Raw genomic sequence first — 27,368 nt, forward strand, 5'->3', positions numbered from 1 at the left:
CAAACGTTCGCCAAGTATTTACCGCTGAAGCTTCCAAATGGTTTCAGAGTTTGTAATTTATCGAGGAGGACTGGGCGATGTGACAAAAACAAACCTTGGATTACAATTATTTATAAGCAAAATGTATTGTAACGTTGTCTGATTGTGTCATATCGCCCGGCCTTAAAATCGAGCTCTATATTTTTGTACGTTATTGTTTTGATATTTTTCTATGTTGAACTAATACTGTATAAAAAAATCCACTCCTTTTAAGCTGTAACGAGATTGCACTAAACCAAAAGTAATTATTTCACTGTAAATAATCTATATTTTGAAATATTTCGTTAATAAAGTTCTGTATTGGTTTCATTGTCTCACGTTCTTGTGAGTGTCGTAGTTGTACAGCGCCCCCTGGAGGTTTGTTCTGTGGTCAGTTTCAGTCAAAACTGCAGCTGAACATGTTGAAAACCAGGGGTGTCCAAACTTTCTTCATCGAGGGCCACATGTTGAAGTTTATACAGCGCTGAGGACCATGAACCTGTGACCAATGCAGTGAAACGTTCAACTGGGTGCATTTAAGAGCATTTTTACTGTGTCCCGCACATGTATTTAGACTTGGAAGCTTAAAGGGACTGTACGGAGTTTAAAAATGTTAAACCTCAGTATGTTTCTCCCCCTACTTGTAGAATGAGCTCAGACTTGTTCACCACAACTGCCTCTAAAATCCTGCACTTAAAAAGTTGTTAATTCGGGTCTGAAGTGCCGTCATGCACGAGCTAAATTTGTTGTTTTTATCGGGCCCGTACTGGCACTTCTCCTGCAAATGAAGTTCCTAACGGATAAATAAAGTGAATTTGAATTTGAATTTGAATTGAATTTAAATGTAGAAGCTGCAGTTACGCTTAAGACCTGAGGTGGCAGTAGTGAGCATAAAATGACTAACTTGCATCTAGCAGTGTTAATTTTGACAACATATTTGATTTTAGTTTTTGTCTTAGTCTTGACTAAAATGTAATTTAATGTCAGTCAAGATTTTGTCCCAAAAAAATGTTCAATTTTAGTCGACTAAAATTGTATGTCAATTTAGTCAACTTTAAATTTATAATATTCATTATAATCATGTTTAATCTTGTTCCTCGACTTCATGGAGCTGCTCCACATGAACAAAGCTGTTCATTGGGCAGTGAATTTAAATAATATGAGGCTTTTTCAGACTCAATAGAAATTTGGATGATTTTAGTCTCTCCTTTTCGTTTTTATTTAGTCTTATTTTAGTTATTTAGTTCATTTGAAAGCTAAGACCCACAAAATTGACCTTTTTCCTCGCATTGTTGTGTTGTGTCACCGTTTGTATGTTTTTTTTTTCTTTTTTGTGACATTTTTGTTGAATTTTTGTCACATTTTTCTTGAATTTTTGTCACTTTTTGGTTGAGTTTTTTGTCACTTTTTGTTGAATTTTTGTCACTTTTTTGTCACATTTTTGTCATATTTTTCTTGAATTTTTGTCACATTTTTCTTGAATTTTTGTCACATTTTTGTCACTTTTTTGTCACATTTTTCGTCACATTTTTCTTGAATTTTTGTCACATTTTTCGTCACATTTTTCTTGAATTTTTGTCACATTTTTCTTGAAATTTTGTCACATTTTTGTCGCGTTTGCATCCTTGTTTTCTTCTAATTTTTTGTGGCTATTTTGGTGCTTTTTTCCCAATAAGCTTTTTGAAAAAAAGCCAAACTGGAGAAAATATGATCCGTTCAGGTGGGAGGTTAAGAGGTTAATGAAACCCTGTTGTGTTTCATTGACTTTTGACCCTGTCTAAAGTGGGCAGTACATTTCATATCACCGGGAAGTTAAACTAAAACCTGGACAAATACTGCAGAGTGATTGTTGAGGGTAATTGGACTCCTCTTTCTATGGCAACAGGGCTTTGGCAGAGTCTGACTAACGAAAGGGGAATCCCAGGTTACGACTAAGGGGATAAAAAGATGCGGCTAGAATTACATTTTCCATAAACGATGACTGTCAAAGCAACTCATAAAATATTTGCAAAGCGTTGTGTGTCAGAAACATCCCTCATCCTCCTGCTACAATATTCAAGATCCTGTATTGATGCCTGGATATTTTTTTTTACATTGTGTGAATTTTCCTCTGAGGGTTTTTGTGTTTGACAAATGACTCATGTGCCGCATCTTTAACTGTCGCAACTTTTAACCACAAAATGTGTTCAGACAAAACTCCAGTCTAGACACTCTCCCTCTCGTCTCTCTCTCCTCCTATTCTCAAACAGATCTTAACTCATTTTGACTTTGACGTCCTCTAGCCATGTCTGCAGTCTCCTTAGGCAGCTTCCTACTGTTTTCCGGTGGATTTTGGAGCCTCAGTTTCATCAACGGTGAGTAAAATATCAAAACAAGTATCAGAATCCTGTAGTTCAGGGGTAGGCAAGTTGTCTTGGCAGAGGGACGACTTTCTTTATTGTAAATAGACCGAGGGCCGAAGCCACTGACTATAGATACAGACGGCATCTCTAAACTTTCTCTTATTATTCAAAAACTACTTTAACAAATGCTGAATTATGAATATGGTTTGTACTAAATAAAGATACAAAGACATGGAGAGGAGCAAAGTGGTTCAACAGCCCATAAATACATGAATAACAGAGAATGTTAACATGATGCTACATGTTAACAGCGTGCTAGTGCTAATAGTTAGCTAGCACTTGCTATGACTGCCGTTTTTTCGCTTCTACTGAACAATCTGCTGTGAGAAAATATCCATATGGACCTGATTTAGACTTTACTTTATTTGTATGTTATTTGTATTCTGTATCTGTAGTATCTATAGATACAGACGGCATCTCGTCATAGAAGGGGGCGTGGCCTCGCAGAGGGGGAAAACAATCTTTAGAGAAACACAATTCTCCACTCTTTTTAGACATTTTCTGGTGGAATATGAACGTATCTATCACATACAAATAAAGTAAAGTCTAAATCAGGTCCATATGGATATTTTCCCACAGCAGATTGTTCAGTAGAAGTGAAAAAACGTCAGTTGTAGCTAGCGCTAGCTAACCGTTAGCATTAGCCCGATGCTAACATGAAGCATCATGTTAGCATTCTCGGTTATTTATGTATTTATGGGCTGTTGAACCACTTTACTCCACTCCATGTCTTTGTATCTTTATTTAGTTTAAAACTATATTCACAATTCAGCATTTGTTACAGTAGTTTTTGAATAATTAGAGAAAGTTTAGATTTTTTCAAAATTGTTTTCCCCCTTAACTGTTTTCAAACATGACCATATATGGGCGATTCCAGACTAGCCCCAGGTAAAGCACAACACTGGAAAAAACACCATCGTGAGATAAATGCTTGAATTAAAGTTCTTCTATGTTGAATTTGAGTCGGTTTGAACTAATCCAAGCTACAAATGCTGTAGCGCCAATGAACAAGAATAAAACCCACTTGGAATCAGACAAATCATTGTTTTTCCCTTGAATGACACAAAATTATCTGAATTAAGAGAATAACGACTACTAGAGGTTTTATCTCATCCAAAACCAGACCAAATCTACTCAAACCTTAGATTTAATCTCTTAATTCAAGTAGATTTATGTCATTTCTTCCTTAAAACGATAATTCTTTTTCCAGTGAACTTCTTTGCCAGTGTTATGACCTAATTGGGTGTATTGACAGTATTTCTATCTACAGTATTTTAGCCCCACTAATGTTAAAAGTACTGTGATGTGATGGGTCTAAGTAAAGAAAAAGTACTGTAAATGTACCTTCTTCCTTATTGTAAACAATGTGTTTCTTGGCAGCCTGCGGGTTTAACTTGTCCCAGACAAAGGGGAACACGGCTCAGACCTGTCCTGGTTAAAGATGCAGGAGGAGGAGTAGAGTTTCAGCGCAGGAGACTTAAGCCTGACCCTGTTACAGAGAATCCACTGGTCATTGTTTTGCAGGTGTCAAAGCGGCGGCGAAGAACCAGCACAGTTCAGATACGAGATACGGAGACGAGAGCGGCGTTTAACAGGTCACCGCTGCGGACGGAGAGGACAGGGATTAGTTCAGACAGAATGTGCGGATGTTTTTTCATCTAGGAGAGAAGAAAACACTTAAATGGCCAACTTATTCATTATCCAAGTAAAATGAAGGTTTTGTGCATCAAGCTGTGACCAGAAATGACAAGTGTTTGATTAACCTCTTAACTCCCGCCTGAACCGAGAGGATCTTTTTCCTCACGTCATCAGATTTTTTTTCCATCATTTTTTTGTTGGTTATTCAACTCATTTTTGTAACTTTTTACAATTTTTTAATCACATTTTTGTCATTTTCTGTCACATTATTGTCATTTTTTTGTCAATTTTTGTCAATTTTCTTGTCACATTTTTGTCACATTTTTCGTCCATTTTTAATCACATTTTTGTCATTTTTTGTCACATTATTGTCATTTTTTTAATCAATTTTTTGTACATTTTTTTGTCACATTTTATCACATTTTAGTCATTTTTTTGTCACTTTTTTGTCATTTTTTCGTCCATTTTTTAATCACATTTTTGTAATTTTTTGTCAATTTTTTAATCACATTTTAGTCATTTTTTGTCACATTTTTGTCATTTTTTGTCACATTGTCATTTTTTTGTAAATTTTTTGTAAAAAATTTTGTAAAATTTTTATCACATTTTTGTCCATTTTTTGGTCATTTTTTCATTAATTTTTGTCAATTTCTTGTGACATTTTTGTGACATTTTTGCCACTTTTTCATCAATTTTTCGTCACTTTTTTGTCACATTTCCATCATTGTTTTCATCTCAGTTTTGTTGCTATTTTCCCACTTTTTTCCAGAAGCTTTTGGACTGGGGTAAAGCCAAACTGGAGAAAATGTGCTCGCTTCAGCTGGGAGTTAAGGGTGTATGTATTAGGGGCCACAAGGATGGCGAGTAAAGGTGCTATGCTCACCACCCAAGCAGCCACGAGGTCAAATACACAATAATTAACATCAACATTTTACATAATAAGTTGCATACTGCACCTTTAACCCCTTAACTCCCACCTGAACCGAGCACATTTTCTCTAGTTTGGCTTTACCCTAATCCAAAAGCTTCTGGAAAAAAGGTGTGAAAATAGCGACAGAACTGAGACGAAAACAATGATGAAGATTGACAAAAAACTGACAAAAAATTTATAAAAATTAACAAAAAAATGACAAAAAATGATGTAAAAGTGGCATTAATGGTCAAAAAAATGACGAAAAAATTTACAAAATATGGCCAAAAAATTGACAAAAAATTGACACAAAAATGATGAAAAATTATGAACATGTGACAAAAAGTGTCAAAATATTACAAAAAAGTTACAAAAATTAGATGAAACCCCCCCCAAAAAAATGATGGAAAAAAAATGTGATGAGGAAAAAGATCCATTTAGATAAGTTTTGAAGATCTTAGCTTTGAACTGGAGAAAATGCTCTCGGTTCAGGCGGGAGTTAAGAGGTTAAGTATTGTGGATGTGCTGTTGTACAAGCCATAGTGCTATAAATTAAAACTCAAAATGTGGTAAAGTAAAAGCATTTACTCACAACCTCCTTCACGATTATGCACAACAATCCAAAAATCCAATAGTCTTTGAACTGGGGGTGGGCGAAGTGTTCCAAACAGCAATTTCGACATATCTTGGTGACGATATATTGCCCACCTCTGCTTTAAACCGAACGTAACATTTCCCCTGCTGTTTTTCACCATTCTCTCTCTCTCCACAGCTCAGACTGTGCCGTTCCTCTCTGGGTTCGAGCTCCCTGAACTCGATGGTTTTCCTGTGGACTCCTGTGCGAGCGTCGTACAGGTCCCATCCCCACAGGACGGGGGCCCGGGAGCGGCTGTTCCCACGAGCACTAACGCTCCCGGTGCGATAACGGCGACAACTCCTGAGACGAAAACGCCGACTACAACAATCAGGGTAATTTAAAAAAGCTGAATCTGGATCATTAAGGGGCCTTGAGCATTGGATTCTGTGCCAGTTTTTGTTTTCTGTGGATAAACCTTTTTATGTTCCTGCAGAGTACGCCTCCAAAAGCCGACGTCCAATCAAACGGGCCGATCAGAGGCCAGTCTCTCTACGCTCAGGAGTCTGAAAGCTCGTCGGAAAGCAACGAGATCGGTCGAGTGGGGACAGCATGGACGGCTCTATCACTGTCCTCAGAGAGCGATGAGTGACATAAAAAGACTTTTAACTTTTATTTTGTTGATATGAAATTGGTGTCATGAATAAGATCTGTTAATGTTTAGCTTTAGGTATTTTTTCATCAAATATACAAATCATCACAAGGCCCAAATGACAAAGGCTCAAAATATTTCAGTAAATGAAAATAGTTTTCTGTCTTTCATGAAACAATGAATATATTTGAAAAACCTTGTAATAATCCATATAATAAAATTGGGCACAGTGCACTCTGATCTTTGTATTCACACTTGTACAAAATGACGTTATAAGGCAAAAAAAATGTGGTCCTTTCTCTTTGATTAAGCAAAAAACATGAAATATAGATGTAACCTTTTATTTTTCCCTGAAGTGGAGTTCACTGACTCTTTAAGGAGGCTTTCCGTCTGACTCTGGTCCAGCTGGTTTCTGGCCTTTACCTAAAAACAAGCAAAAAAAACAATATAGTTATGTTTACACCAGGCGTCTCCCAGCAGTACAGTAGCTTGCTAGCCCTGTCCAAGTAATACTTCAATAATGACCAACAGTTGTAGTTTTAGTGTTAAAGTATTAGAAAATAAAGCTACTGGAAAGCACTTTTACCCTGTTTCTTTTTAGGATTATTTCCACGTCTGATGTTTACCGTCTTTGGCCTTGTGTTCGAGCAGCGTGTGGGTCCTGACTTCAGGAAGGTGAACTTCCGTTTTCCTTCTGTTGCTTTGGTCAGACATGAAGGAGCGCTCGCAGCTCATGCAGCGCTCTGACACCTGAGAGGGAGATAACAATGTCAGTTTGGGTTTAATTTTGGTTAAAATCTTGTCATAAAGCTGGCTATTTACTGTTGAGGAAAGAGGAGACGGGCCCAGGCTGGAGATCGGCAGCTGCTGCTGTCGGCTGTAAATGTGGCTGTGCTGTTTGCTCTCCGTGAACCTGGGATAAGGACAGAAACATAGGATTGTAAAGCTTGGGGACTGAATTCTGGAGGCTCTGAGCTTCCTGCACTGCAAAAAGTAAATATCAAGCATTGCCTTAAAGGGGGGGTATTATGCAAAATCGACTTTTTCAAGCTTTACATCATGTTATTAAGTCATTCCCTCATTAAAAACATGCCTGAAGTGTTGCCTTGGCACATTCACGTATTTTTGAGTAATCTGTAAAAACTCTGATGGCGGCCATTTTAGGGATAGGCAAAGTCCTCCTAGGAACGCCCCCACCTCCTGGAGACGCCTCCGAGCTTTCGTCACCAGCCGAGTAACCGACCACTGCTCCTCAGCAGAACCCCCTCCCCACTGATGCCACAGACAGCGTGTGGAGGGGGCGTGTCGGAAAGGGTCAGAGGTTCTTAAAGAGACAGAGGCCTATTTCAAGACATTCACTACAGCCATTTTGAGAGAGCAATTTTATACAAGGCAGTTATTTTAATTTACTGCATTTACAGACCAACAGAAGGTTTGTCATCATTGTAGTGTGATATAGACTGGTGCGATTGAAAAAAGCATAATACCCCCTCTTTAAATGACCTGAATTGAGGAAATGTATCTTGTTAAGAGCGGTTTTCACTAATTTAGACATTTTTCCTGATTGGACCAAGTTTACTTTGCTTGTTTGAGGACATTTCAGACCAGTTCTAAGGTAAATCTCGCTTGAAATAAGAAAGTAAAATTGCCAATGAGACAAGACCAATTTTCTTGCCCCATTGGCAAAGAAAATGACCTGAAATAAGGACGAAATGTATTGAAACGAGTCAGAAACATGAAATAAATAATGAAATAATCTAGGACAAATGCCCAACAACATCTTAACTAGTCAAAACAACTAAAATTATTGTGCTCAAATTGAGATGTTCATATTAATCTGTACCGTAATTGTGTTAGGACAGTCTATTCTCGGTGTTAATTGATCTAAAGGAAGCAGGTACGTATATACTGTATGTTTGAAAAAGAGGGGTCCTAAGATCGACCCTTGGGGAACCCCACATACCAGTCTGGCATATGCACAGATTTGTTCTTGTGTCCTCAATATGCTACTCATGGGTTGTATTTAATAAAGCTACTGGTTTTGTTGTGCAATTGTAATTACCTGAACTGGTTGATGGGCGCCCGGTCCCCCGTCACAGTGACCACAGAGGGGGCGGGCAGAAGCAGGGGAGAGGAGGAGGGCGGCGGCGGAGGGGATGATCTGAAACTGTCTTCAAACAGCTCCAGTCTGTCCAGGTCACCAGTGAGCACGTTGTGGACCACAGACTCTGCATGTGTGGCCTCATGTCTCTGCGTCTTTATCGCTTCGATCGGAATCAAAGTCTTGTTCGACACGAGCATCGGGCCAAACCGGCTTAAATCCCCCATTTTCGCTTGAGGGAACGCTTTCAGTTCTTCACCCTTTGACCTGTTGGGACTTGGATCTCCTGTGACTGTATCCTCCCGGTTTTCTTTATCTTTTATCAGCGCTTTGCTTGAATAGGTTTGGTCAAATCTTGGTGTTCTGGAAGCTAATTCTGAGCTTCCTTCTTCATCCGCTGCCATTTCACTGGATGCGTCTGCTTTGAGACCCTTACCCAAATGTTTGCCGCTCTCTTGTTGACCTCCGAATAGAATAGCTGGCGCTTTCTCCAGTGGAAAGTTTCCCGTGAGCGCCTTTATCCTTAAATTACCTGTGTTCGTTGCTTCCTGGTGGTTTTTGGATGCTTTTGGTTGCTGAATTGACTGCAGGGTGATCTTCGACAGACTGTTAGAAGGAGTGGGTATTTTTAAAGCTTTTACATCTCCAGTCGTCATCTGCTTTGAGACTGACGCGTCCATTCCAATTGGGTTGAACTTTACCTTTGAACTGGTCTCAGACTTGGCTGGATTCGATGCAAATTCGGACTTTTTTGACATGCAAGTTTCCAGTGTTTGGCTGGATTTCGACATTTTGTCCACGTCACTGTCCGCTTCAGCTTTTGGGACGTGCCAACTCGTATCGCAGTTGCTCCTCTTCACTATTTTAGGCATTACGTTCACATTGTTCTCCTCCAAGTCTAAAATGTCATCGATAAGGACCTGTTCTCCAGTCGTTCTAAACCCTTTTGAGGTTGAACTTTGATTTTGAGGGTCCAGATGTTGGTCAGTCTTCCTCACATCTGCTTTCAAGTATGTTTTGATATACTTCTGGCCTTGCTCTGACTGTACGAGTTTAGCTTGTTTTGTAACAACTTTAGTCGATTCTTTTACCAAATCGTCTTGCTTTGGTTCAGGGGAGGACGCCTTTCCGGGTTTAGCTTTCAAACTTGAGGTAATGTTCGCCATTTTAGCAGTTTCTTGCGCTTCCGTTGTCTTTCCTGGTTTAGTTTTCATGGGAGTTGTAGTTTTTGCGGCGTTATCCTTCGGCGCCGTAGTTTTCAGTGGCTTCGTAGACGTTTCCGATGCGTTTTGGGACGTTTTGGGAAGCTTTGACGACTGTTTGGTCTTGGTTTTGGTCGCCTTCTCGTCGCTCGGATCTTTGTCCTTTTTCGTTTTGAGTTTTTCTTCCATGTTTTCTGGGAGTTTGTTGGGTTTTTGTCGCTCCTTCTCCTCCGCCTCGTCTTTAGCCTGTCTCGTGGTTTTGGGGATTTTGGGAAGAGTAGAGTTCTCCCGGTGGTCCTTTTGAATCTTGGCATTTAGCTCGTCAGAAAACCTGTGGAAAAAATGAAGAACAACATTAGCTTTGATACCAAATAGGGTGTTTGAGTGAAAGTTTGCTGATTTGTACCTGACGTGGAAGGAGTCGTGGGTGAAGAAGCTGTACTCGAGCAGCTCGCAGCACTCCGGTCGCTGCTCCGGGTCCATCTCGAGACAACTCTGAAAAAAACACTCTTAAGTTAGACAAATGAAGACGTGAATGTATGCTAATCCTCCAGTGCTAATTCAGGAAGTGCTTCTCTGGGTTTTTAAAAGTTCATCCACTCATTCTGATCATTTCAAGGGTTAATTGCCTTCACTGCGCTGTTAACCAACTGTGTTTCAATGTTTTTGCTGAAAACTGCTGCTTTCTCCATAATTACATACCTAATTCTAAGCTTTATTACCTGAAATGTGTTTAGCCAAAGGGACCTTTCCTGCAGTGGGTCGGCTTGTACCTGAGCGAGGCTGAGTGCAGCAGTGGGGGCGTTAGGGAAGCGCTGCTCCAAAGTCACTGGTCCGGAGCACTCAGGCAGACGAACTCCGCTAAACAGAGGGTTTCTGTGGAACAGCTCCTGGTGCTGGGACGGAAGATTACCTGAAACAGACCAGTCATTCATAAATCTGCACATTGAGATTAAGACTATTGTGCTTGATCATACGTTGACATGTTGCTAAATTTAATTTCGTACTTTGCTTGGCTTGCTTACAATATGGTATGAAAACAATTAAACATGTTGGTCACAGAGTATATTTCAAAGTGAGTTTATATGTCTTCAGGTTATTTACAGTGGGTTTACTAGTAACAGCTGGATTTCTCACCTAAACAGCGTACGATGTGGTAGATCTGGTCGAGGTCTGACTCCCCGGGAAACAGCGGCTGACTGGTCAACATCTCCAGCAGCAAACAGCCCACGGCCCACACGTCCACCGGCCTGAGGGAAGGAATGATTGGATTTTTAAATCTAAAATTACTTAAATCAAAGTCTTATTTACAAAGAACCTCCACACTGACACTTACTTTCCGTAGTGCGTGTCTCCCACCAGCAGCTCCGGTGGCCGGTACCACCGCGTCGCCACGTAGTCGGTGTAAACGCCCTCTCCCGGAGACGCCACGGTGCGAGCGAAGCCGAAGTCACAGAGTTTGACCACTCCGCCCTGGGAGATGAGGATGTTCTCCGGCTTTATGTCCCTGTGGATCACCTGCACACACACATTACTTCAGACGTGTGATACTAACCGTTACTATGTGCTACGCACTGGTCGGTTAATGGAGTTCTCTGATCTCACGTTTTGCTGGTGGCAGAAGGACGTGGCTCTCAGGATCTGGTACAGATACTGGCGACACGTGTTGAGCTCCAGCCCCTGAGGGCGCTGCTCTAGCTCGTCCAGCAGGGTGCGCTCTACAAACTCAAACACCAGGTACCAGCGGCGCCGCCGCTTCCACACCTCCAGCAGGTTCACCAGGTTATCATGGCGCAGTTGCTACAAACAAACAATAATAATCATTATGTCTCATGTATTGGAAAGAGTGGATGTCATTCAAAATACACACACTTTTTTTGGTCTTTGCCTTTTAGCACAACTGTCATACATTAAAGCTTTTGATTAAAAATGTATGTTTAATAACCGATCCTAAAGATGGCTTGGACAGAAGGTGTTTCCTTAGTTGTCACAAGCATGTGTTGTGGGCAAATAAGCACAATGGTAGAAGTGATTTGATTGGGTGGGCAAGAATAACATTACATTATTCTGTCCAGATGTTTGTGCACAGAAATGCAAACAATAGCTGAATATAAGCCTACTCTACGACCCCCGGAGTCGGCTGTAGTATCACTCTTCCCTGTGCTCACTCGAGTGTGCCCCGTCCTCTGTGGCCGTACCTATATCCCGCCCGGTGTAAATTATGGACAGGCGCAGGAGAAGACTGTTGTTCTGTGATTGACAGGGCACCTCTCTCAGGTTTCTCTCTCACCCGCAGCAGCTTGATCTCCCTCTGAGCGATCTTCTTCACCGCTTTGTCATCGTCTGAGTCCAGGAACTTCTTGATGGCCACGAGGCGCCCGCTCTCCCGGTGGCGGCACTTGAGCACCGCACCGTAGCTGCCCTCGCCCACCAGCCCCAGCGTCTCGTACCGCTCCATACTGACGCAGGGGGCAAAGCAAATAACAGCACAGAGCAGAAAATCACGTCAGGATTAAGTTCTGCACACAAGACACAACCGTAACCAGAGGAGGTGCATGAAGTGAAGGCTGATCAGATAAGCTTCAAAACAAAAGCTCAAATAACAAGTAGTGTATGTATGACTGCTCCACCTGTAACACTTTGATCTCATCATTTACCACCAAGTAAGGCTAGACACGACAGGCAAACCCTTGGCCATAGGTTTATATGGGAAATGAATAATAAAGTGTGAGCTGTTGGTCGTTTACCATAGACTGAATAAGAAAACCAAAAGTCCACTCTGAGATGTGGCATTTTGTATCAAATATGTTAAGGAAATAACCCCATGGTTACTTTGATATTAATGACTATGTTTGTTGTTGTTTTTGTTATGTTAGGATGGTTATTAGGGCCGGGACAAAATGTCGGATCGGACTTTGATCGCAATACTTTGTGCTACAATACCAAGTATCGATACTTTATCAAACATCGCAATACTTTCAATACTTGTGTTTGGAGGCATTTTTTATCATAAACTCTTTCTTTTTCCAGTAACAGTTACAGCACTTTGTTACATTATGTGTTAATGCACTTCAGTTAAAGTCAAATGACACTTGGTTTAAAAACTTTGGACACATGACTTTTTACACATTTTAAGGTCAACATATCACTTGTTATAAAAGAGTTCGGGAATGTGACGTCATATCGCTAAGCATTATGGGATTAGCAGCAATTGTAAACTTATGCCGATTTTAAAAGTCAAAATACTGGAGCTATTGTTCACATTAAAACACGTGGACACCACAGTGTGTTAGATGTATTTACCAGCAGTAATCTCCACGGCTATTTTCTCCACTTTTTATGCTGTTTTTAGCTAATGTTAGTCAATGGAAATGTATGCTAACAGCTGCAAAGATGGCGGATCTCCATGGTAACTGTGGAATTTCCCGGACTCTGTTACTGTATCGCAATACGTATTGGATCGACCCCTGGGTATCGTGATACGTATCGGATTGTGACAAAAGTGGATCGGCCCAGCCCTAATGGTTATACTTAAAAATATATATATTTATTGTATTTATATTTTAGTTGATAGTATGTTGTTGTATAAACTTTTGTTTTGCATAAAGCCTAAATAACTATGAAACATTGATACATTAGTGCCGGCCTCTTTCGATATTCTGATTTGGCCCTTTTTATGGATTAAATGCCTTATTTCCATATGAAAACACCAACAATACTCATAATACATTTTCTTGTTACATTCATAGGGATATCTCTTATTTATTCTCGCCGTAATTTCAGTGCAGAGCTAACGTTAACATCGTTCCAACAATGGCAAGCTTAATTTATATATCTATAATCGAACAGTTATATTTCCCAGACACAAAGAATCTCTAAAGTAGCTTTATAGCAATAAAAACCCTAAATAAATAAGTGAACAGCTCGGTTAAAGTGCCTGTGATTAAACGTTGCAGATTAGCTTACTACTGCGCTGGGTCAACTTCACGTTAATGGCCCCATTGGTCCGTAACCTTAAACGGTGGCCAGTTTCATCGATTTTACAACGATGCAAACGAACAAAATCCTTATAAACTCACCTGTGGGACTTTTGTGGTTCTGACCCTCGGTTGAAGCCTCCTCCCCGGGCGGAATCAGCGGAGTAGAGCTTTATTTCTTGCCTGTTGTAGGTGTGTTTGTCTTTGTCGATAAAGTGGGAGCTGTTGGTCGCTCCGCTGTCACTCGCGCGCGTCGCTTCTGGTTTCCATGGAGACCGCCCGGCTGTTGCAGCTAACCGCTAATGGCTAAAGGCGGACGGAGTTTACTTCACAAAACAGGTAAAAAAAAAAAAGAAAAAAATATAATAACAGTATCATGCAATCCGCGAAACTGGGTAAATGGCGTAAAGTGAGATGTAATCACATATTTTTGTTTTAATTGTCATATTTAGTTATTTTTTTTCGGAAATACGGAAGCCCAAATGGTAAAGGAAAATCATACCTTTTAAAAAAAAAAAAAAAAAACGTTTTTCTTTTTATTTACTCATTTATGGAAAGGTAACGTGTGTGTTATTTATATTTCATTTTCAACACGTAGAATATAATTTGAGTCGTAAAAAAAAAATAGCTTAAGTAATTTAACTGTAGTGCGTTTATGGCTCGTTCAACCTATTTTCATATCAAACAAAAGTGTTTCACACCACGTAAAAAAAAATTAAAAAAAAAATGATTATGCCATGTTCAGGTATGTAGGTGCGTTTGCTTCGCTCACCGCGTCCCTGGTTCGTCTCCGCCATCGCGGCACGCAGCTGTAAACAAACCGAGTGCCTTCAGCGTGAAACCGCTCCACAACATTTCCGGGTGTTTATGACTTTTCCTGACTTCAGCTGCACAAGTTTTCCATTAAAATCAAGCTCTGTGCTAGACTTTTTTTCTCTTAAACATGGCGAGCTAACTGGAGAGAAGAGAAAACCTGGAGAGAAGTGGCAAAGACGGGGATTTGACGCTGCAGAAGTTGGAGATTTGTAAGTAAGGGTTTTTTTTCACTGTACTTTTTGTTCGATCAGTTGGAATCAGGTCAATGACTGAGCTAAAGTTTGGATAAAAGCTTAAATAGTTGGTTAGAATCCATGGTTGGAGACAATTTAGTGGTTATACTGACCTAAATGCACAATAGTGGAGCAGGGCAGTGTGTTTATTACCTGAAATTAAAAAGTAATCGAGTTTATTTACTAAACCACCAAATAAAAAGTGTATGAAGTAAGTTTGATTAATTAATCTTGTGCAAATCAATATATATTAAACAATAACACAATCTATATGTTCAACAGTGAAATAAAACAGAACTAGACAAGGACTATTTCTAAATAAAGGACTTTGCTTTAGTTTGTAGTTGCCTGAATGAAAACACAAAGGTTAGTTTCCCCTTTCTAAAAAACTGAAAGTACTAATATTACAGCAGTAAGTGTGTGATATCAGGTAATTATGCAGAAGTGAATTGTTTAAATAAGGAGAACTACTATGAATAAAGTGGAAGTATATAGTGCCACTGTGATAATGTGTCTTTTATGATATTGTACTTTGAACTGAACTCTAGGAGGAGACGGTTTATTGCAGATGATTTGAAAGGCATTGCTTAATTTCCTCCAACTTTATCTTGTCTTGTTCAGTTTAAAAGCTACAAGACTTTTACCAGAACATCCTTGGAAGAGTAAATGTGGATATCGAAACACAGCTTATAATTTTGATCGGTTTAATAAAGTGTATCATTGTCCAAAAGCGTTTAGTCTATGCAGAACCTTTTGCTGTTAACCTCTTAACCGAGTGCATTTTCTCCAGTTCAGCTTTACCTTTTTGATTACACATTTTTGTAACTTTTTTGTAACTTTCTCCTGCTCTTTTGTGGCATTTTGTTACTTTTTCATCACATTTTTGTCTGAACTCTTTTAGATTTGAGCAATGCCAAACTGGAGAAACTGTGATACGTTCAGGTGAGAGTTAAGAGAGGAAAGTTACGTGCTCTGATATGCTAATATTATACAAATATACCAATAATAATGTAGTGTACTATGCAGATCATTACTTGTCTTGGCAGGCAGCTTTGCTTGAGGCGGTTAATTTCTTTCCTTGTCAAAAGATGCAGCGATGAGTGGTTGAGTCATAGTGATACAGTGTGTAGAATATGAAGGAGGGTCTGTGGGTACTGTAGCCCCTCAGTAAGTTCTTAAGGCGGTCTTTAGATCTCTGTTACATGCAGTCATTTTTGTTAAAGAGGGGGTATTATGTTTTTTTCAATCACATAGCACCAGTCTATATCACACTACAATGATGACCAAACCTTCTGTTGGTCTGTAAATGCAGTAAATTAGAATAACTGCCTTTGCTCTCTCAAAATGGCTGTAGCGAATGTCTTGAAATAGGCCTCTGTCTCTTTAAGAACCTCTGACCCTTTCCGACACGCCCCCTCCACACGCTGTCTGCGGCATCAGTGGGGAGGGGGTTCTGCTGAGGAGCAGTGGTCGGTTACTCGGCTGGTGACGAAAACTCGGAGGCGTCTCCAGGAGGTGGGGGCGTTCCTAGGAGGACTCAGGCAAACCTATCCCTAAGATGGCCGCCATCAGAGTTTTTACAGATGACTCAAAAATACGTGAATGTGCCAAGGCAACACTTCAGGCATGTTTTTAATGAGGGAATGACATAGTAACATGATGTAAAGCTTGAAAAGGTCAATTTTGCATAATACCCCCCCTTTAATATAATCTGAGAGGCCTAAAGATACATGTTGGGAGACTGGAAGTGGTGCCTGTGCCTTTATTAGGTCAGTGCACACTGAAGTGGGGGCCGCAAGATGATTTTGAGACAATATTTCGTACATTTCTGGCATTGAATTTGATGTATGTTTGTGAAATTAAGCGCTTTTTCTCCAGTTCGGCTTTACCCAAATCTAAAAGCTTACAGTATAGTGCCTCATTTGGAAGCTAAGACCTACAAATTCATCGTAACTCACATTATCGCTGCGTTTTTGTCACATTTTTTAAGCGTATTTTCGTCTAATTTTTGTGAGTTTAATCTTTGGTTTACTGCTTTTTATAAGCTTTTAGATTTGGGTGAAGCCAAACTGGAGAAAATGTGCGTGTCAGGTGGGGTGATAAGCAAGCACTGTTAGTCATACGAGTTCTTATCTTGAGAAATGTTGTCAGGCGAGAATCTAGAGATAACTTGCAGTTCCCTTATCCACCACACGATGGTGTCCTTTGCTCAGAAGAAGGATTTGGAGTCTGATATAATGGCAGAAAACTCAATAACCATGTTCTTTAAGCCAGAACCAAGACCGCATTTATCTTTAGGACCTATAGATCTTTCTCTATGATATGTTTTTTTTTCTTTTAAGGAAAACAAGAAGTGTGGAGACCAGAGGGAGAATGGAGGAAGCAGAACATGCAGGAGGAACCAGTGTCTCTTCAAAACCTACTGAAGACACTGGTCCAGCTCCACATTCAGAACCTACAGAAGACACAGCTCCACATCCAAAATCTACAGAAGACATCATTCCATCTCCACATCCAAAACCTACAGAAGACACTGGTCCAGCTCCACATTCAAAACCTACAGAAGACACTGCTCCACATTCAAAACCTACTGAAGACACCATTCCATCTCCACATCCAAAACCCACAGAAGACACTGCTCCTACTCCACTCCCGGTGAGGAACAAAGAACCTGCACTACACATATTCTAGGCTATGTCTGATTTGCATAAACAAGGCACAGTTTCAGCAAACATGCAAACAAGTGAAAACAGTGGCATGTATTGTATGTATGGACACAAATAACTTTTTATCTCTCGCCATCGATTACAGTCGCTAAAACCTCGCTCACTCACGCGCTGTTTTCCGATTGGCTCCCGCCGGCTCCGGTTCCCACGGCGATCCTCTCTGTAATGCATGACCTCCGGCCTCTTCACTGTCAGGTCACTGTGCACTGGCCTCATGACAGAGACGTGGGGAAACCGGATTGTGCCTTTTAACCCGCCGCGCTCATCGGCCGGATCGTAGCCCGTCGCTTCGCGTTAGGGACTCGGGGTCGACGAGCGAGCGAGGCACGAAAACAGAAGCGGGTCATATAAGATTTCGACAAGATGATGTTATGTAGGTGCGTGGGGTGAGGAAATCAAGCACAATGTAACGACAAGTTATCAAAGAAGCAGGTCTTAGCTTTTAAAAGAGGCCTATGAGCTCCAGTCCAGAAGCTTTTTAGATTTGGGTAAAGGTGAACTGAAGAAAATGCGCTCGGTTACAGTGGGGGTTAAGAGGTTAAAGGCTAAGATCCAAATGTTCAGTTTTGGTTATGATTTCTCTTTTAAAGCAGAACTCAGTAACTTGTTTTCCTTAATAAATCCTTTCCGTAGTCGCTCTGGGGGTAATACAAGTGTTAATGGGATGATTGACGGGGTCTTTCATCTCCCCCCAGGGCGGACTGGCCATATGTCCATTCTGGAAGAGCACAGAAGGGGCACTGGCTCTAGGGCCACCGGTCTGGCCCCTAACTTTACCTTACCCTTACCCCCGGGCATAACCGAGCTTTACCCAATTCTAAAAGCTTGAAAGAAAAGCATCCAGAAACAAAAAATGTGCTGGAAAAGCAACAAAATGTGACGGAAACGTGATGTCAAAGCAATGAAAAAAGTGATGAAAAAACAACAAAAACATCACACACAAAAAAAAAGAAAAACAAGAGACGAAAACACAACAAAAAAGTGACAAAAAAGTGACGAAAACATGCCAAAAAGCCACAAAATAGTAATGAAAAAGCAACAACAAACAAGCAGCGACAACGTGACAAAAAGTTACCATTACTTTTCTAGATTTTAGCTTTCAAATGAGGCGTTACAGTGTTGCTCTCCAGTCAGGAAGCCTTTGGATTTGGGTAAAGCCGAACTGGAGAAAATGCTCTCGGTTAAGGCGGGTGGTAAGAGGTTGACATATGTATTTGTGAAAGTGTCGCATTTACGCTAATTTGGGCCAGGTTGGCCAGAGTCCAGGGTTGTTTTTCAGTCCCAGTCCGCCCCTGTCTCCCCCTGGTGTCTGCAGCCAGAAAACCACAATTCCCTGCACCGGGTCGGAGGCCCCAATACACACAAATGAAATCACGAAGAAGAAGCTAACAGGCTAGCGGGGAAAGCTAGCTGCGGGCTAGCACCACTTAAACAGTATTTACAGCCAACTTTGATTGACAAAATGATCTTCATTGTGTCTTTGGATGTACAAATATCCGTCTGTCCCTTTGTCTTTTCTGTCTTTCTGTAGTATTTACTCTCACGGACAATTAATGAGTAAAAAAAACACAACATGCTACAACACCTGCAGTTGCGCTTACGGCCTGTAGGGGCATGAGTTACTAAATACTGCTTTAAAGGTTATGCGCGCATGATAAAAGGGAAAAAGAACTACTCTTTCACCTCCACAACTAATTAAAGAAAATACAAAGACATGGAATTGAGGAAAGCCCATAAATACAAAAAATTACACAGAATGCTAACCATGCTACCTTCATGCTACCTGCTAACGGCTAACTTCAAGTGCCTGTTCGTCACGTGTAGTAGACAATGTGGTTTAGGCCGTTTACAGAAAATGGCCTGAAAGAGTGAAAAATTGTGATTCCAATTACTAGCGTCCTTCCTCCTCGGCTCGGCCACACCCCCTAATATGACGCAATGCAATTTAGTTCAATATTGGCGCTTTTTGGTCCAGATTTTGTAATTTATTAGGACTGAAGTTCCTTGTTAACCCCTTAACTCCCACCTGAACCGAGTACATTTTCTCCAGTTTAGCTTTACCCCAGTCCAAAAGCTTCTGGAAAAAAGCTGTGAAAATAGCAACAAAACTGAGACGAAAACAATGATGGAAATGTGACAAAAAAGCGAGAAAACATTGACAAAAAAGTGATGAAAAATTGATGAAAAAGTAGAAAAAATGTCACAAAAAATTGACCAATAAAATTACAAAAATGTGATAAAAATTTGACAAAAAATGTGACAAAAATGACAAAAAAGAGAGCCCAAAATGTGACAAAAATGTGATAAAAATGTGACCAAAAATGACCAAAAAAAAGACAAAAAGTGACAAAAATTAGTTGAGTACCCAACAAAAAAATGATGGAAAAAAAAAAGACGTGAGGAAAAAGATCCTCTCGATTCAGGCGGGAGTTAAGAGGTTAAGAGCCTGTACAATGCAAACTGTGCTGCATGTTATCGTAATAATACAGACAATACACACTAATGGAATCACGAAGAAGAAGCTAACAGGCTAGCAGGCAAAGCTAACTTTGGGCTAGCTCCACTTAAACAGTATTTACAGCCAAGTTTGATTGAATCGTAATAATACAGACAAATAGAAATGTCCACTCTCTTCTGTGCTCATCGATTGGAGCTTCTCTGATAATTATCTATTCTTGCAGGAATCTAATAACATCTCCAACCACACGGACCACGCCCACTCCCCGACAGACAACAGCACTTCACAGATCCCAATAGAAACGGAGGCGAGCGAAGGTAAGTCCCCTTCACTTCAGCAAAGATTCAAACTTATTGTTCGTTAATTGTTTGTCTGTAGATTTGCCTCAGAAAAGCAACGGTCCGATAGTCGTTCAGGGCAGCAACAGGAACCCGGCGAGCGAGAAACTGCAGAGAGTCCGGACATGGAGCATCACCAAGTATAAAGTAAGATTTAAGATTTACTGGCATTAGGTTTGCTCAACAAAAAGTGACAAAAGAGCAACAAAAAAATGAACAAAATCCAGCAAAAAAGTGACAAAAATACAGCAAAAAAAGTGACAAAAATCCACCAAAAAAAGACAATAATCCAGCAAAAAAAAGACAAAAATACAGGAAAACGGTGACAAAAATACAGCAAAAAAGTGACAATAATACAGCAAAAAAGTGACAAAAATACAGCAAAAAAGTGACAAAAATACAGCAAAAAAGTGACAAAAATACAGAAAAAAAGTGACAAAAATGCAGCAAAAAGTGACAAAAATACAGAAAAAAATGTGACAAAAATACAGCAAAAAAGTGACAAAAATACAGCAAAAAAAGTGACAAAAATACAGCAAAAAAGTGACAAAAATACAGCAAAAAAGTGACAAAAATACAGCAAAAAAGTGACAAAAATACAGCAAAAAAGTGACAAAAATACAGGAAAACGGTGACAAAAATACAGCAAAAAAGTGACAATAATACAGCAAAAAAGTGACAAAAATACAGCAAAAAAGTGACAAAAATACAGCAAAAAAGTGACAAAAATACAGAAAAAAAGTGACAAAAATGCAGCAAAAAGTGACAAAAATACAGAAAAAAAAGTGACAAAAATACAGAAAAAAAGTGACAAAAATCCAGCAATAAAGTGACAAAAATACAGCAAAAAAGTGACAAAAATACAGCAAAAAAGTGACAAAAATACAGCAAAAAGTGACAAAAATACAGAAAAAAAAGTGACAAAAATCCAGCAAAAAAGTGACAAAAATACAGCAAAAAAAGTGACAAAAATACAGCAAAAAAGTGACAAAAATACAGCAAAAAAAGTGACAAAAATACAGCAAAAAAAGTGACAAAAATACAGCAAAAAAGTGACAAAAATACAGCAAAAAAGTGACAAAAATACAGCAAAAAAGTGACAAAAATACAGAAAAGTGACAAAAATACAGCAAAAAAGTGACAAAAACTCAAAAAAAGTGACAAAAATCCAGCAAAAAAAGACAAAAATACAGCAAAAAAGTGACAAAAATACAGCAAACGAGTGACAAAAATACAGCAAAAAAGTGACAAAAATACAGCAAACGAGTGACAAAAATACAGCAAAAAAGTGACAAAAATACAGCAAAACGGTGACAAAAATACAGCAAAAAAGTGACAAAAATACAGCAAAAAAGTGACAAAAATACAGCAAAACGGTGACAAAAATACAGCAAAAAAGTGACAAAAATACAGCAAAAAAGTGACAAAAATACAGGAAAACGGTGACAAAAATACAGCAAAACGGTGACAAAAATACAGCAAAAAAGTGACAAAAATACAGCAAAAAAGTGACAAAAATACAGCAAAAAAGTGACAAAAATACAGCAAAAAAGTGACAAAAATACAGAAAAAAGTGACAAAAATGCAGCAAAAAGTGACAAAAATACAGAAAAAAAAGTGACAAAAATCCAGCAAAAAAGTGACAAAAATACAGCAATAAAGTGACAAAAATACAGCAAAAAAGTGACAAAAATACAGCAAAAAAGTGACAAAAATACAGCAAAAAGTGACAAAAATACAGAAAAAAAAGTGACAAAAATACAGCAAAAAAGTGACAAAAATACAGCAAAAAAAGTGACAAAAATACAGCAAAAAAGTGACAAAAATACAGCAAAAAAAGTGACAAAAATACAGCAAAAAAAGTGACAAAAATACAGCAAAAAAGTGACAAAAATACAGCAAAAAAAGTGACAAAAATACAGCAAAAAAGTGACAAAAATACAGCAAAAAAGTGACAAAAATACAGCAAAAAAGTGACAAAAATACAGAAAAGTGACAAAAATACAGCAAAAAAGTGACAAAAACTCAAAAAAAGTGACAAAAATCCAGCAAAAAAAGACAAAAATACAGCAAAAAAGTGACAAAAATACAGCAAACGAGTGACAAAAATACAGCAAAAAAGTGACAAAAATACAGCAAAACGGTGACAAAAATACAGCAAAAAAGTGACAAAACTCCAGCAAAAAAGTGACATAAATACAGAAAAAAAGCGACAAAAATACAGAAAAAAGTGACAAAAATACAGCAAAACAGTGACAAAATCCAGCAAAAAAAGACAAAAATACAGAAAAAAAGTGACAAAAATCCAACAAAAAAGTGACAAAAATCCAGCAAAAAAGTTACAAAAGTGCCATAAAAAGTTACAAAAACACATAAGGGAAATAAAAAGTGACGACAATGGCAAAGAGGAGAGAGTGCTTTTGGTTTTGGCGGGTGGTAAGAGGTTGAATAAAAGCTTTGAATGGGGTCAGTAACTCCGCCCTCCTCAGGTCACGCGTCAGGCCCTGGCGGAGAGACTCGGCCGCGGCTCCAAGACGGTGGACCTGCAGCTGGAGCCGCGCATGGAGCTGCTCAAAGACGACCGGCAGCGCTACGATCACATGACCAAACTGGCTCAGACGCTGGCCACTCAGATCACCCAGCTCTCCGTTACCCAGAAGGCACTGGGGGACGTGTTCGCCGACCTCAGCGTCAAAACTCCAGCGCTGCACGTGAGTCATGTTATCGCTTTTTAATTCATATTTCCTTTGCTTGTTTATGTATTTTGCACAGTATTTGAAGGTTTTGTTTTCCTCAGGCTCAGTTCGGGCTGAACGCGGAGGCTCAGAGGTATCTGTCGAAAAGCGGAGAGACTCTGAGCGAGGCTGTGATCTCCTTCACCTCAGACATGAACACGCTGGTCAACAAAACCATAGAGGACACGATGATCAACGCCAAGCAGTACGAGGCCGTCAGGTACGACTGAAGCAGGGGGGCAGTAAAAAGTCATTGTCCTCCCACCCCACACTTTTTTGTCGTGTTGTCATCCTCGTTTTCGTCGCTATTTTGATGCTCTAAAGCCAAACTGTAGAAAATGCGCTCGGTTCAGGTGGGGCTAAGAGGTTAAATACCTTAAATGTCATCAAAAAGCATTACAGTTGATTCAGACTGGTATTAAATCTAAATTTATTGGAGAAATATGACATTGCTCAACAATCTTTACTGCAAGTTCATAGAAAATACTAATGGTCTAAAACAGTTGCAGTTTTGGTTGAGATTGACTATTTTGGGCTTAAAAATTTCCCGTTTTGTCCAATTCTCTTTCCTGTTTGCAATTCTTAAAGGGGCTAGGTGCAAGTTGGCCATTTTTTACTCACTACTGCCACCTCAGGTCATACGTGTAACTGCAGTCTCTATATTAAGCTCGTGAATTACGGCATTCTACACATTAGGACATGGCTGGAACATGTAGGGGGAGGAATATACATCATTTTAACTTTTTTAAACTCCATATAGTCCCTTTAAGAAAGTAAATGTGTGCCTTTTTTCCCTGCGATTGTGGCATTAAAATATAGTATGTGGGCATTAAAAAAATGGTATAAAAAAGCAGAGAATTTGACTTGCTTCTGCCTGTATAAATCCTGTAAAGGGTTTCCTATGGCAATAAAAAGTATTACAAATACTTATGTTGAATCAAATGTGACACAATTAAAGAGTGGGTATTCTGCTTTTTACTGGTGTTTGGTCATAATCTTAAGTACATCAAGTACTAAATAATCTGGTGAGAAACACATTCAACTGTTTTGGCTGAAATTGTGCACACCTTTTTGCTCAAAAGTGGCTTGTTGTATCAAATGCAATGTGCAAAATTTTAGGAAATGAAATATGCTCAGACTTTTTGCATTTGTGGCAATGAAAATATAGTCTTTGGGCTTTAAAATGTCATTTTTGGATTTGACTTCTCATAACTTCTGCTGCTCTTACTGTGATAAATGTTGTATTTTGTCTACATATTAAGAAAAAAACGCATGAACAGAGATTTGTCGCCAAAAGCTCATGTTAAAAACTGTGGTATAATGTTGTGCTTGTCCAGGATCGAGTATGACGCGTACAGAGTGGACCTGGAGGAGTTGAACCTGGGACCTCGGGACGCCGTGACCGTCCCCAAACTGGAGCAGGCTCAGTCGAGCTTCCAGCTGCAGCGAGAGCGATACGAGCGCAGCCGGAACGACCTGTCGGTGAAGCTCAAGCTGCTGGAGGAGAACAAGGTACAGGTTTAGACCATAGACTGTAGAAAAAATGGACGTCTTATGCTCACTCCTCCCCGTTTACCAGAATGACCACGGCCGTGGGGCAATTCATGGCGGATTTACAGACTCCCCCTCCCCAGCTCTGACGAAGCATGTTCCTAAAAAGGACATAAGGGCGGGACCTTCACTGTAGACTCGGCCCTTGCGTGACGTGTCGCTCGCGTTGCTCCAATGCTAACAGTCCGAGCCTCATTAAGTACGAGATTTCAAAAATTCATATTACGAAAACCAGCCTGGTTTCATAAATTGTTATTAACCCAGCGTTATCTCAGGAGGAAGATCTAGCCTAGTCTAGTGTTGAAACAATTGAAACCAGGCTTTAAAGTAGTTTTTAACGTGTCTAAAGTCCAATGCTTTTCAATGGGGGCCTAGCGGCGACATGGAGGTACTGCAGCAACGGCGGAACAATGGCGGCCCCCACGTTTGTGGTCAAAAAGCAGGGCAGCCAGCGGCCATTGGTTTAGACTGCATTTTCCAAGGGGCTGGATGCAAGTGAGCCATTTTATACTCACTACTGCCACCTCAGGCCATATGTGTGACTGCACCTTCTATATTAAGCTCGTGCATGACGGACCCGAAGTGACACCTTTTTGAGTGCAGGATTTTAGAGGCAGTTGTGGTGAACAGGTCTGAGCTCGTTCTACACATTAGGACATGGCTGGAGCATGTAGGGGGAGGAAAATACATAATTTTAACATTTTTGAACTCCGTATAGTCCCTTTAAAGCTGCATAACTTGGTATTTCATGTCCTGTGATTTTAAAATAACTAGGGCTGCAACTAACGATTATGTTGTCATCGATTAATCTATCGAATATTCTTACGATTAATTGATTAATCGCTTGGCTGTGAATGGTGTAGGAAAATTGGATTTAAAAAAAAAAAAAAATCACATAAAGCTAAAGTGGCGTCGCTTGAGGACGTGCTGATGGAGGAAACTTAAAGTAAATGTTTGTTGGAGGCTCTTGGCGCTAATTCTGCTTCTGATTGGACGAGACACAGACGGATATTTATGAAATTTACAATATACAAAACACTACAGACCCTTACTATGAAAAACAAAGTACGTTTTCATCAAAAATACTACATTTTCATGTCAGTTTTGCTCTATTTGAGTCTGTGTGAACCAGAAAACGATTAATCGATTACTAAAATAGTTGTCGACTATTTCAATAATCGATTAGTCGTCGATTAATTGATTAGTCGTTTCAGCCCTAAATATAAAAAAAATTAATATACCCCTCTGCTTATTTAAATATTCAAAATGTTTGTAGCTCATTTTTCAACTAGATAAAACTATAAACTTAAAGGTGCATTATGCAACTTTTTATGTGGAAAAAGAAGTTGATATATGTGTGTATTTGACCTTGTAGTGACCCAGTGGCTGTATGAATGGTCAGCAGTAGTGCGCACTGAATGGGGTGCTGCTGCCGGATGCTCTCTCATCGAATGCAATTTCTCCATCTGTGAGATCAATAAAGTACCATCATCATCATCTCATCATCTTTACTTTCAATCACTGTGGTCTCTATGGTGCTCCAGGATCAATTGTTTGGAAGGTTTTTACTGCTGATCGACCCTCTTACCTGAAAACCTACAAAACAATTGATCCTGGAGCGTCATAGAGACCACAGTAGTGATGTGCCGATCGTGTCGAGGCTTCGAAGCGTGTGCCGAGTAATCTAGAGGGGTGTTTATTGAAGCGTGTATCGATGCATGTGTTGATCACATGTGTGGTGGCGTTCGAAGCCTCGGGAAGTGGCCGTACCACGTGACTGAGGAAATGAAAGGAAATGATTCGCGGGTTTGGAGCGCGATTCAAAACAAAAGAGACTGTGAAATGAAATGAATTCCCCCTCACATTTTGTGTATTTGGGTTAGACATAAACAAAGTAACACAAGCATATTTACGTCACAACTCTTTCAGCCCCACCATTTATTGTAAGCACTCAGCATGTTATACATTCTCACGGACCTGTCCCTTTTTAAATCCAGATTAAAGACTCATCTTTTCAAACTTGCTTTTAATACTTAGAGCACCCTGAACTGTGTCCAGGTTGCAATCATTTGGTGTTTTTTTCTTTTTATTGTTTTTATCTTTCTGTGAAGCACTTTGGTCCTCCTGGTGTTGTTGTAAAGTGGTATAAAGTATACATTTCTTGTCCACATGATGGCGTAGTGGAGCAAAGCACCTTGATGCTTCGAACCATGTGTGATGCAACTGGCTGTGAGGCTTCAGTGCTTCATGGGGCTTCATCTTGCCATCACTAGACAACAGTGATCGAAAAGTAAAGGCGCCATGCTGACCACTCATACAGCCACTGGGTCACTACAAGGTCAAACACACACATATATCAACTTCTTTTTCCACATAAAAAGTTGCATAATGCACCTTTAAACCTGGTTCTATTCATTATTTAGACAGAAAACTCACTCTACACTTTAGATGTTTATGTCAGTAATCTGCAGCTAAAGTTCAGTTAGCTTAAGTTGATATCTAGCAGTGTCTCTATTTGTTCAACCATTCAATTTGTGATTTCAAATTCGTAATCCTGCAGTTCTTCTTCTGCGTAACCTGAGCCCTTTGTATCTTCATTGATTTCTCTGCTCCAGGTGAAGGTTCTCCATAACCACCTGTTGCTGCTGCACAACACCGTGGCCTCCCACTGTCTGAACTGCCACCGATTCCTCCAAAACAACATGCAGCAGGCCCAGAACATGTCCTGCCCCACGGAGGACGCCCCCTCCTGGCTGGAGGACTCGTGACCACGAAGCAACGGCACCTCAGAGTAAAGCTTTCTCACGGGACAGATAGGTTTTGAATGTTTTTTTTTATTTTTTTGTATAGATTTCAAAGCCATTCCACCCAAATACAGTGCCCTCAGCTGTTATTGGCCCCTTTTAGCCACACTTTGCGACAGTTCACACACTATAGGATAAAATATGAGCACCAAACTCACCCTTTCCCATGCTTTTTTATTACTTTTGTTCGATAAAACCGGAGATTTCCTGGAATTAACTACAACTGCACGGTG

General features: G+C 39.8%; 2 protein-coding genes across 3 annotated transcripts; one reads left to right on the forward strand and one right to left on the reverse strand.

The window, feature by feature from the left end:
• Window positions 1-3,819: 3,819 nt before the first annotated feature.
• Window positions 3,820-13,711, reverse strand: LOC306980484 (uncharacterized protein). Of its 2 annotated transcripts, XM_079579886.1 has the most exons (12): window positions 13,577-13,711; window positions 11,788-11,956; window positions 11,103-11,297; window positions 10,834-11,015; window positions 10,635-10,747; window positions 10,271-10,410; window positions 9,904-9,992; window positions 8,257-9,828; window positions 7,017-7,107; window positions 6,821-6,944; window positions 6,532-6,617; window positions 3,820-4,022 (listed from the first exon to the last, which is right to left on the reverse strand). In XM_079579886.1, the coding sequence occupies exons 2-11, from the start codon at window positions 11,953-11,955 to the stop codon at window positions 6,568-6,570; spliced, it is 2,724 nt and encodes a 907-aa protein (XP_079436012.1). In that variant the 5' UTR covers window position 11,956; window positions 13,577-13,711; the 3' UTR covers window positions 3,820-4,022; window positions 6,532-6,567. The 2 variants fall into 2 exon arrangements, with proteins under 2 accessions (XP_079436012.1, XP_079436013.1); XM_079579887.1 differs by lacking the exon at window positions 3,820-4,022 and having other exon boundaries at window positions 6,485-6,617; window positions 6,781-6,944.
• A 640-nt stretch (window positions 13,712-14,351) lies between these two features.
• LOC306980524 (arfaptin-1-like) lies at window positions 14,352-27,164 on the forward strand. Its single transcript, XM_079579953.1, has 8 exons — window positions 14,352-14,503; window positions 16,866-17,178; window positions 19,931-20,024; window positions 20,086-20,192; window positions 22,535-22,756; window positions 22,843-23,000; window positions 24,118-24,292; window positions 26,947-27,164. Exons 2-8 carry the CDS (start codon window positions 16,897-16,899, stop codon window positions 27,097-27,099), a joined length of 1,191 nt encoding a protein of 396 aa, XP_079436079.1. The 5' UTR covers window positions 14,352-14,503; window positions 16,866-16,896; the 3' UTR covers window positions 27,100-27,164.
• Window positions 27,165-27,368: the final 204 nt, after the last annotated feature.

This window comes from Gobius niger (assembly GCF_951799975.1).
Source record: "Gobius niger genome assembly, chromosome: 21".
In the NCBI taxonomy this organism is placed as follows: Eukaryota; Metazoa; Chordata; class Actinopteri; order Gobiiformes; family Gobiidae; genus Gobius; species Gobius niger.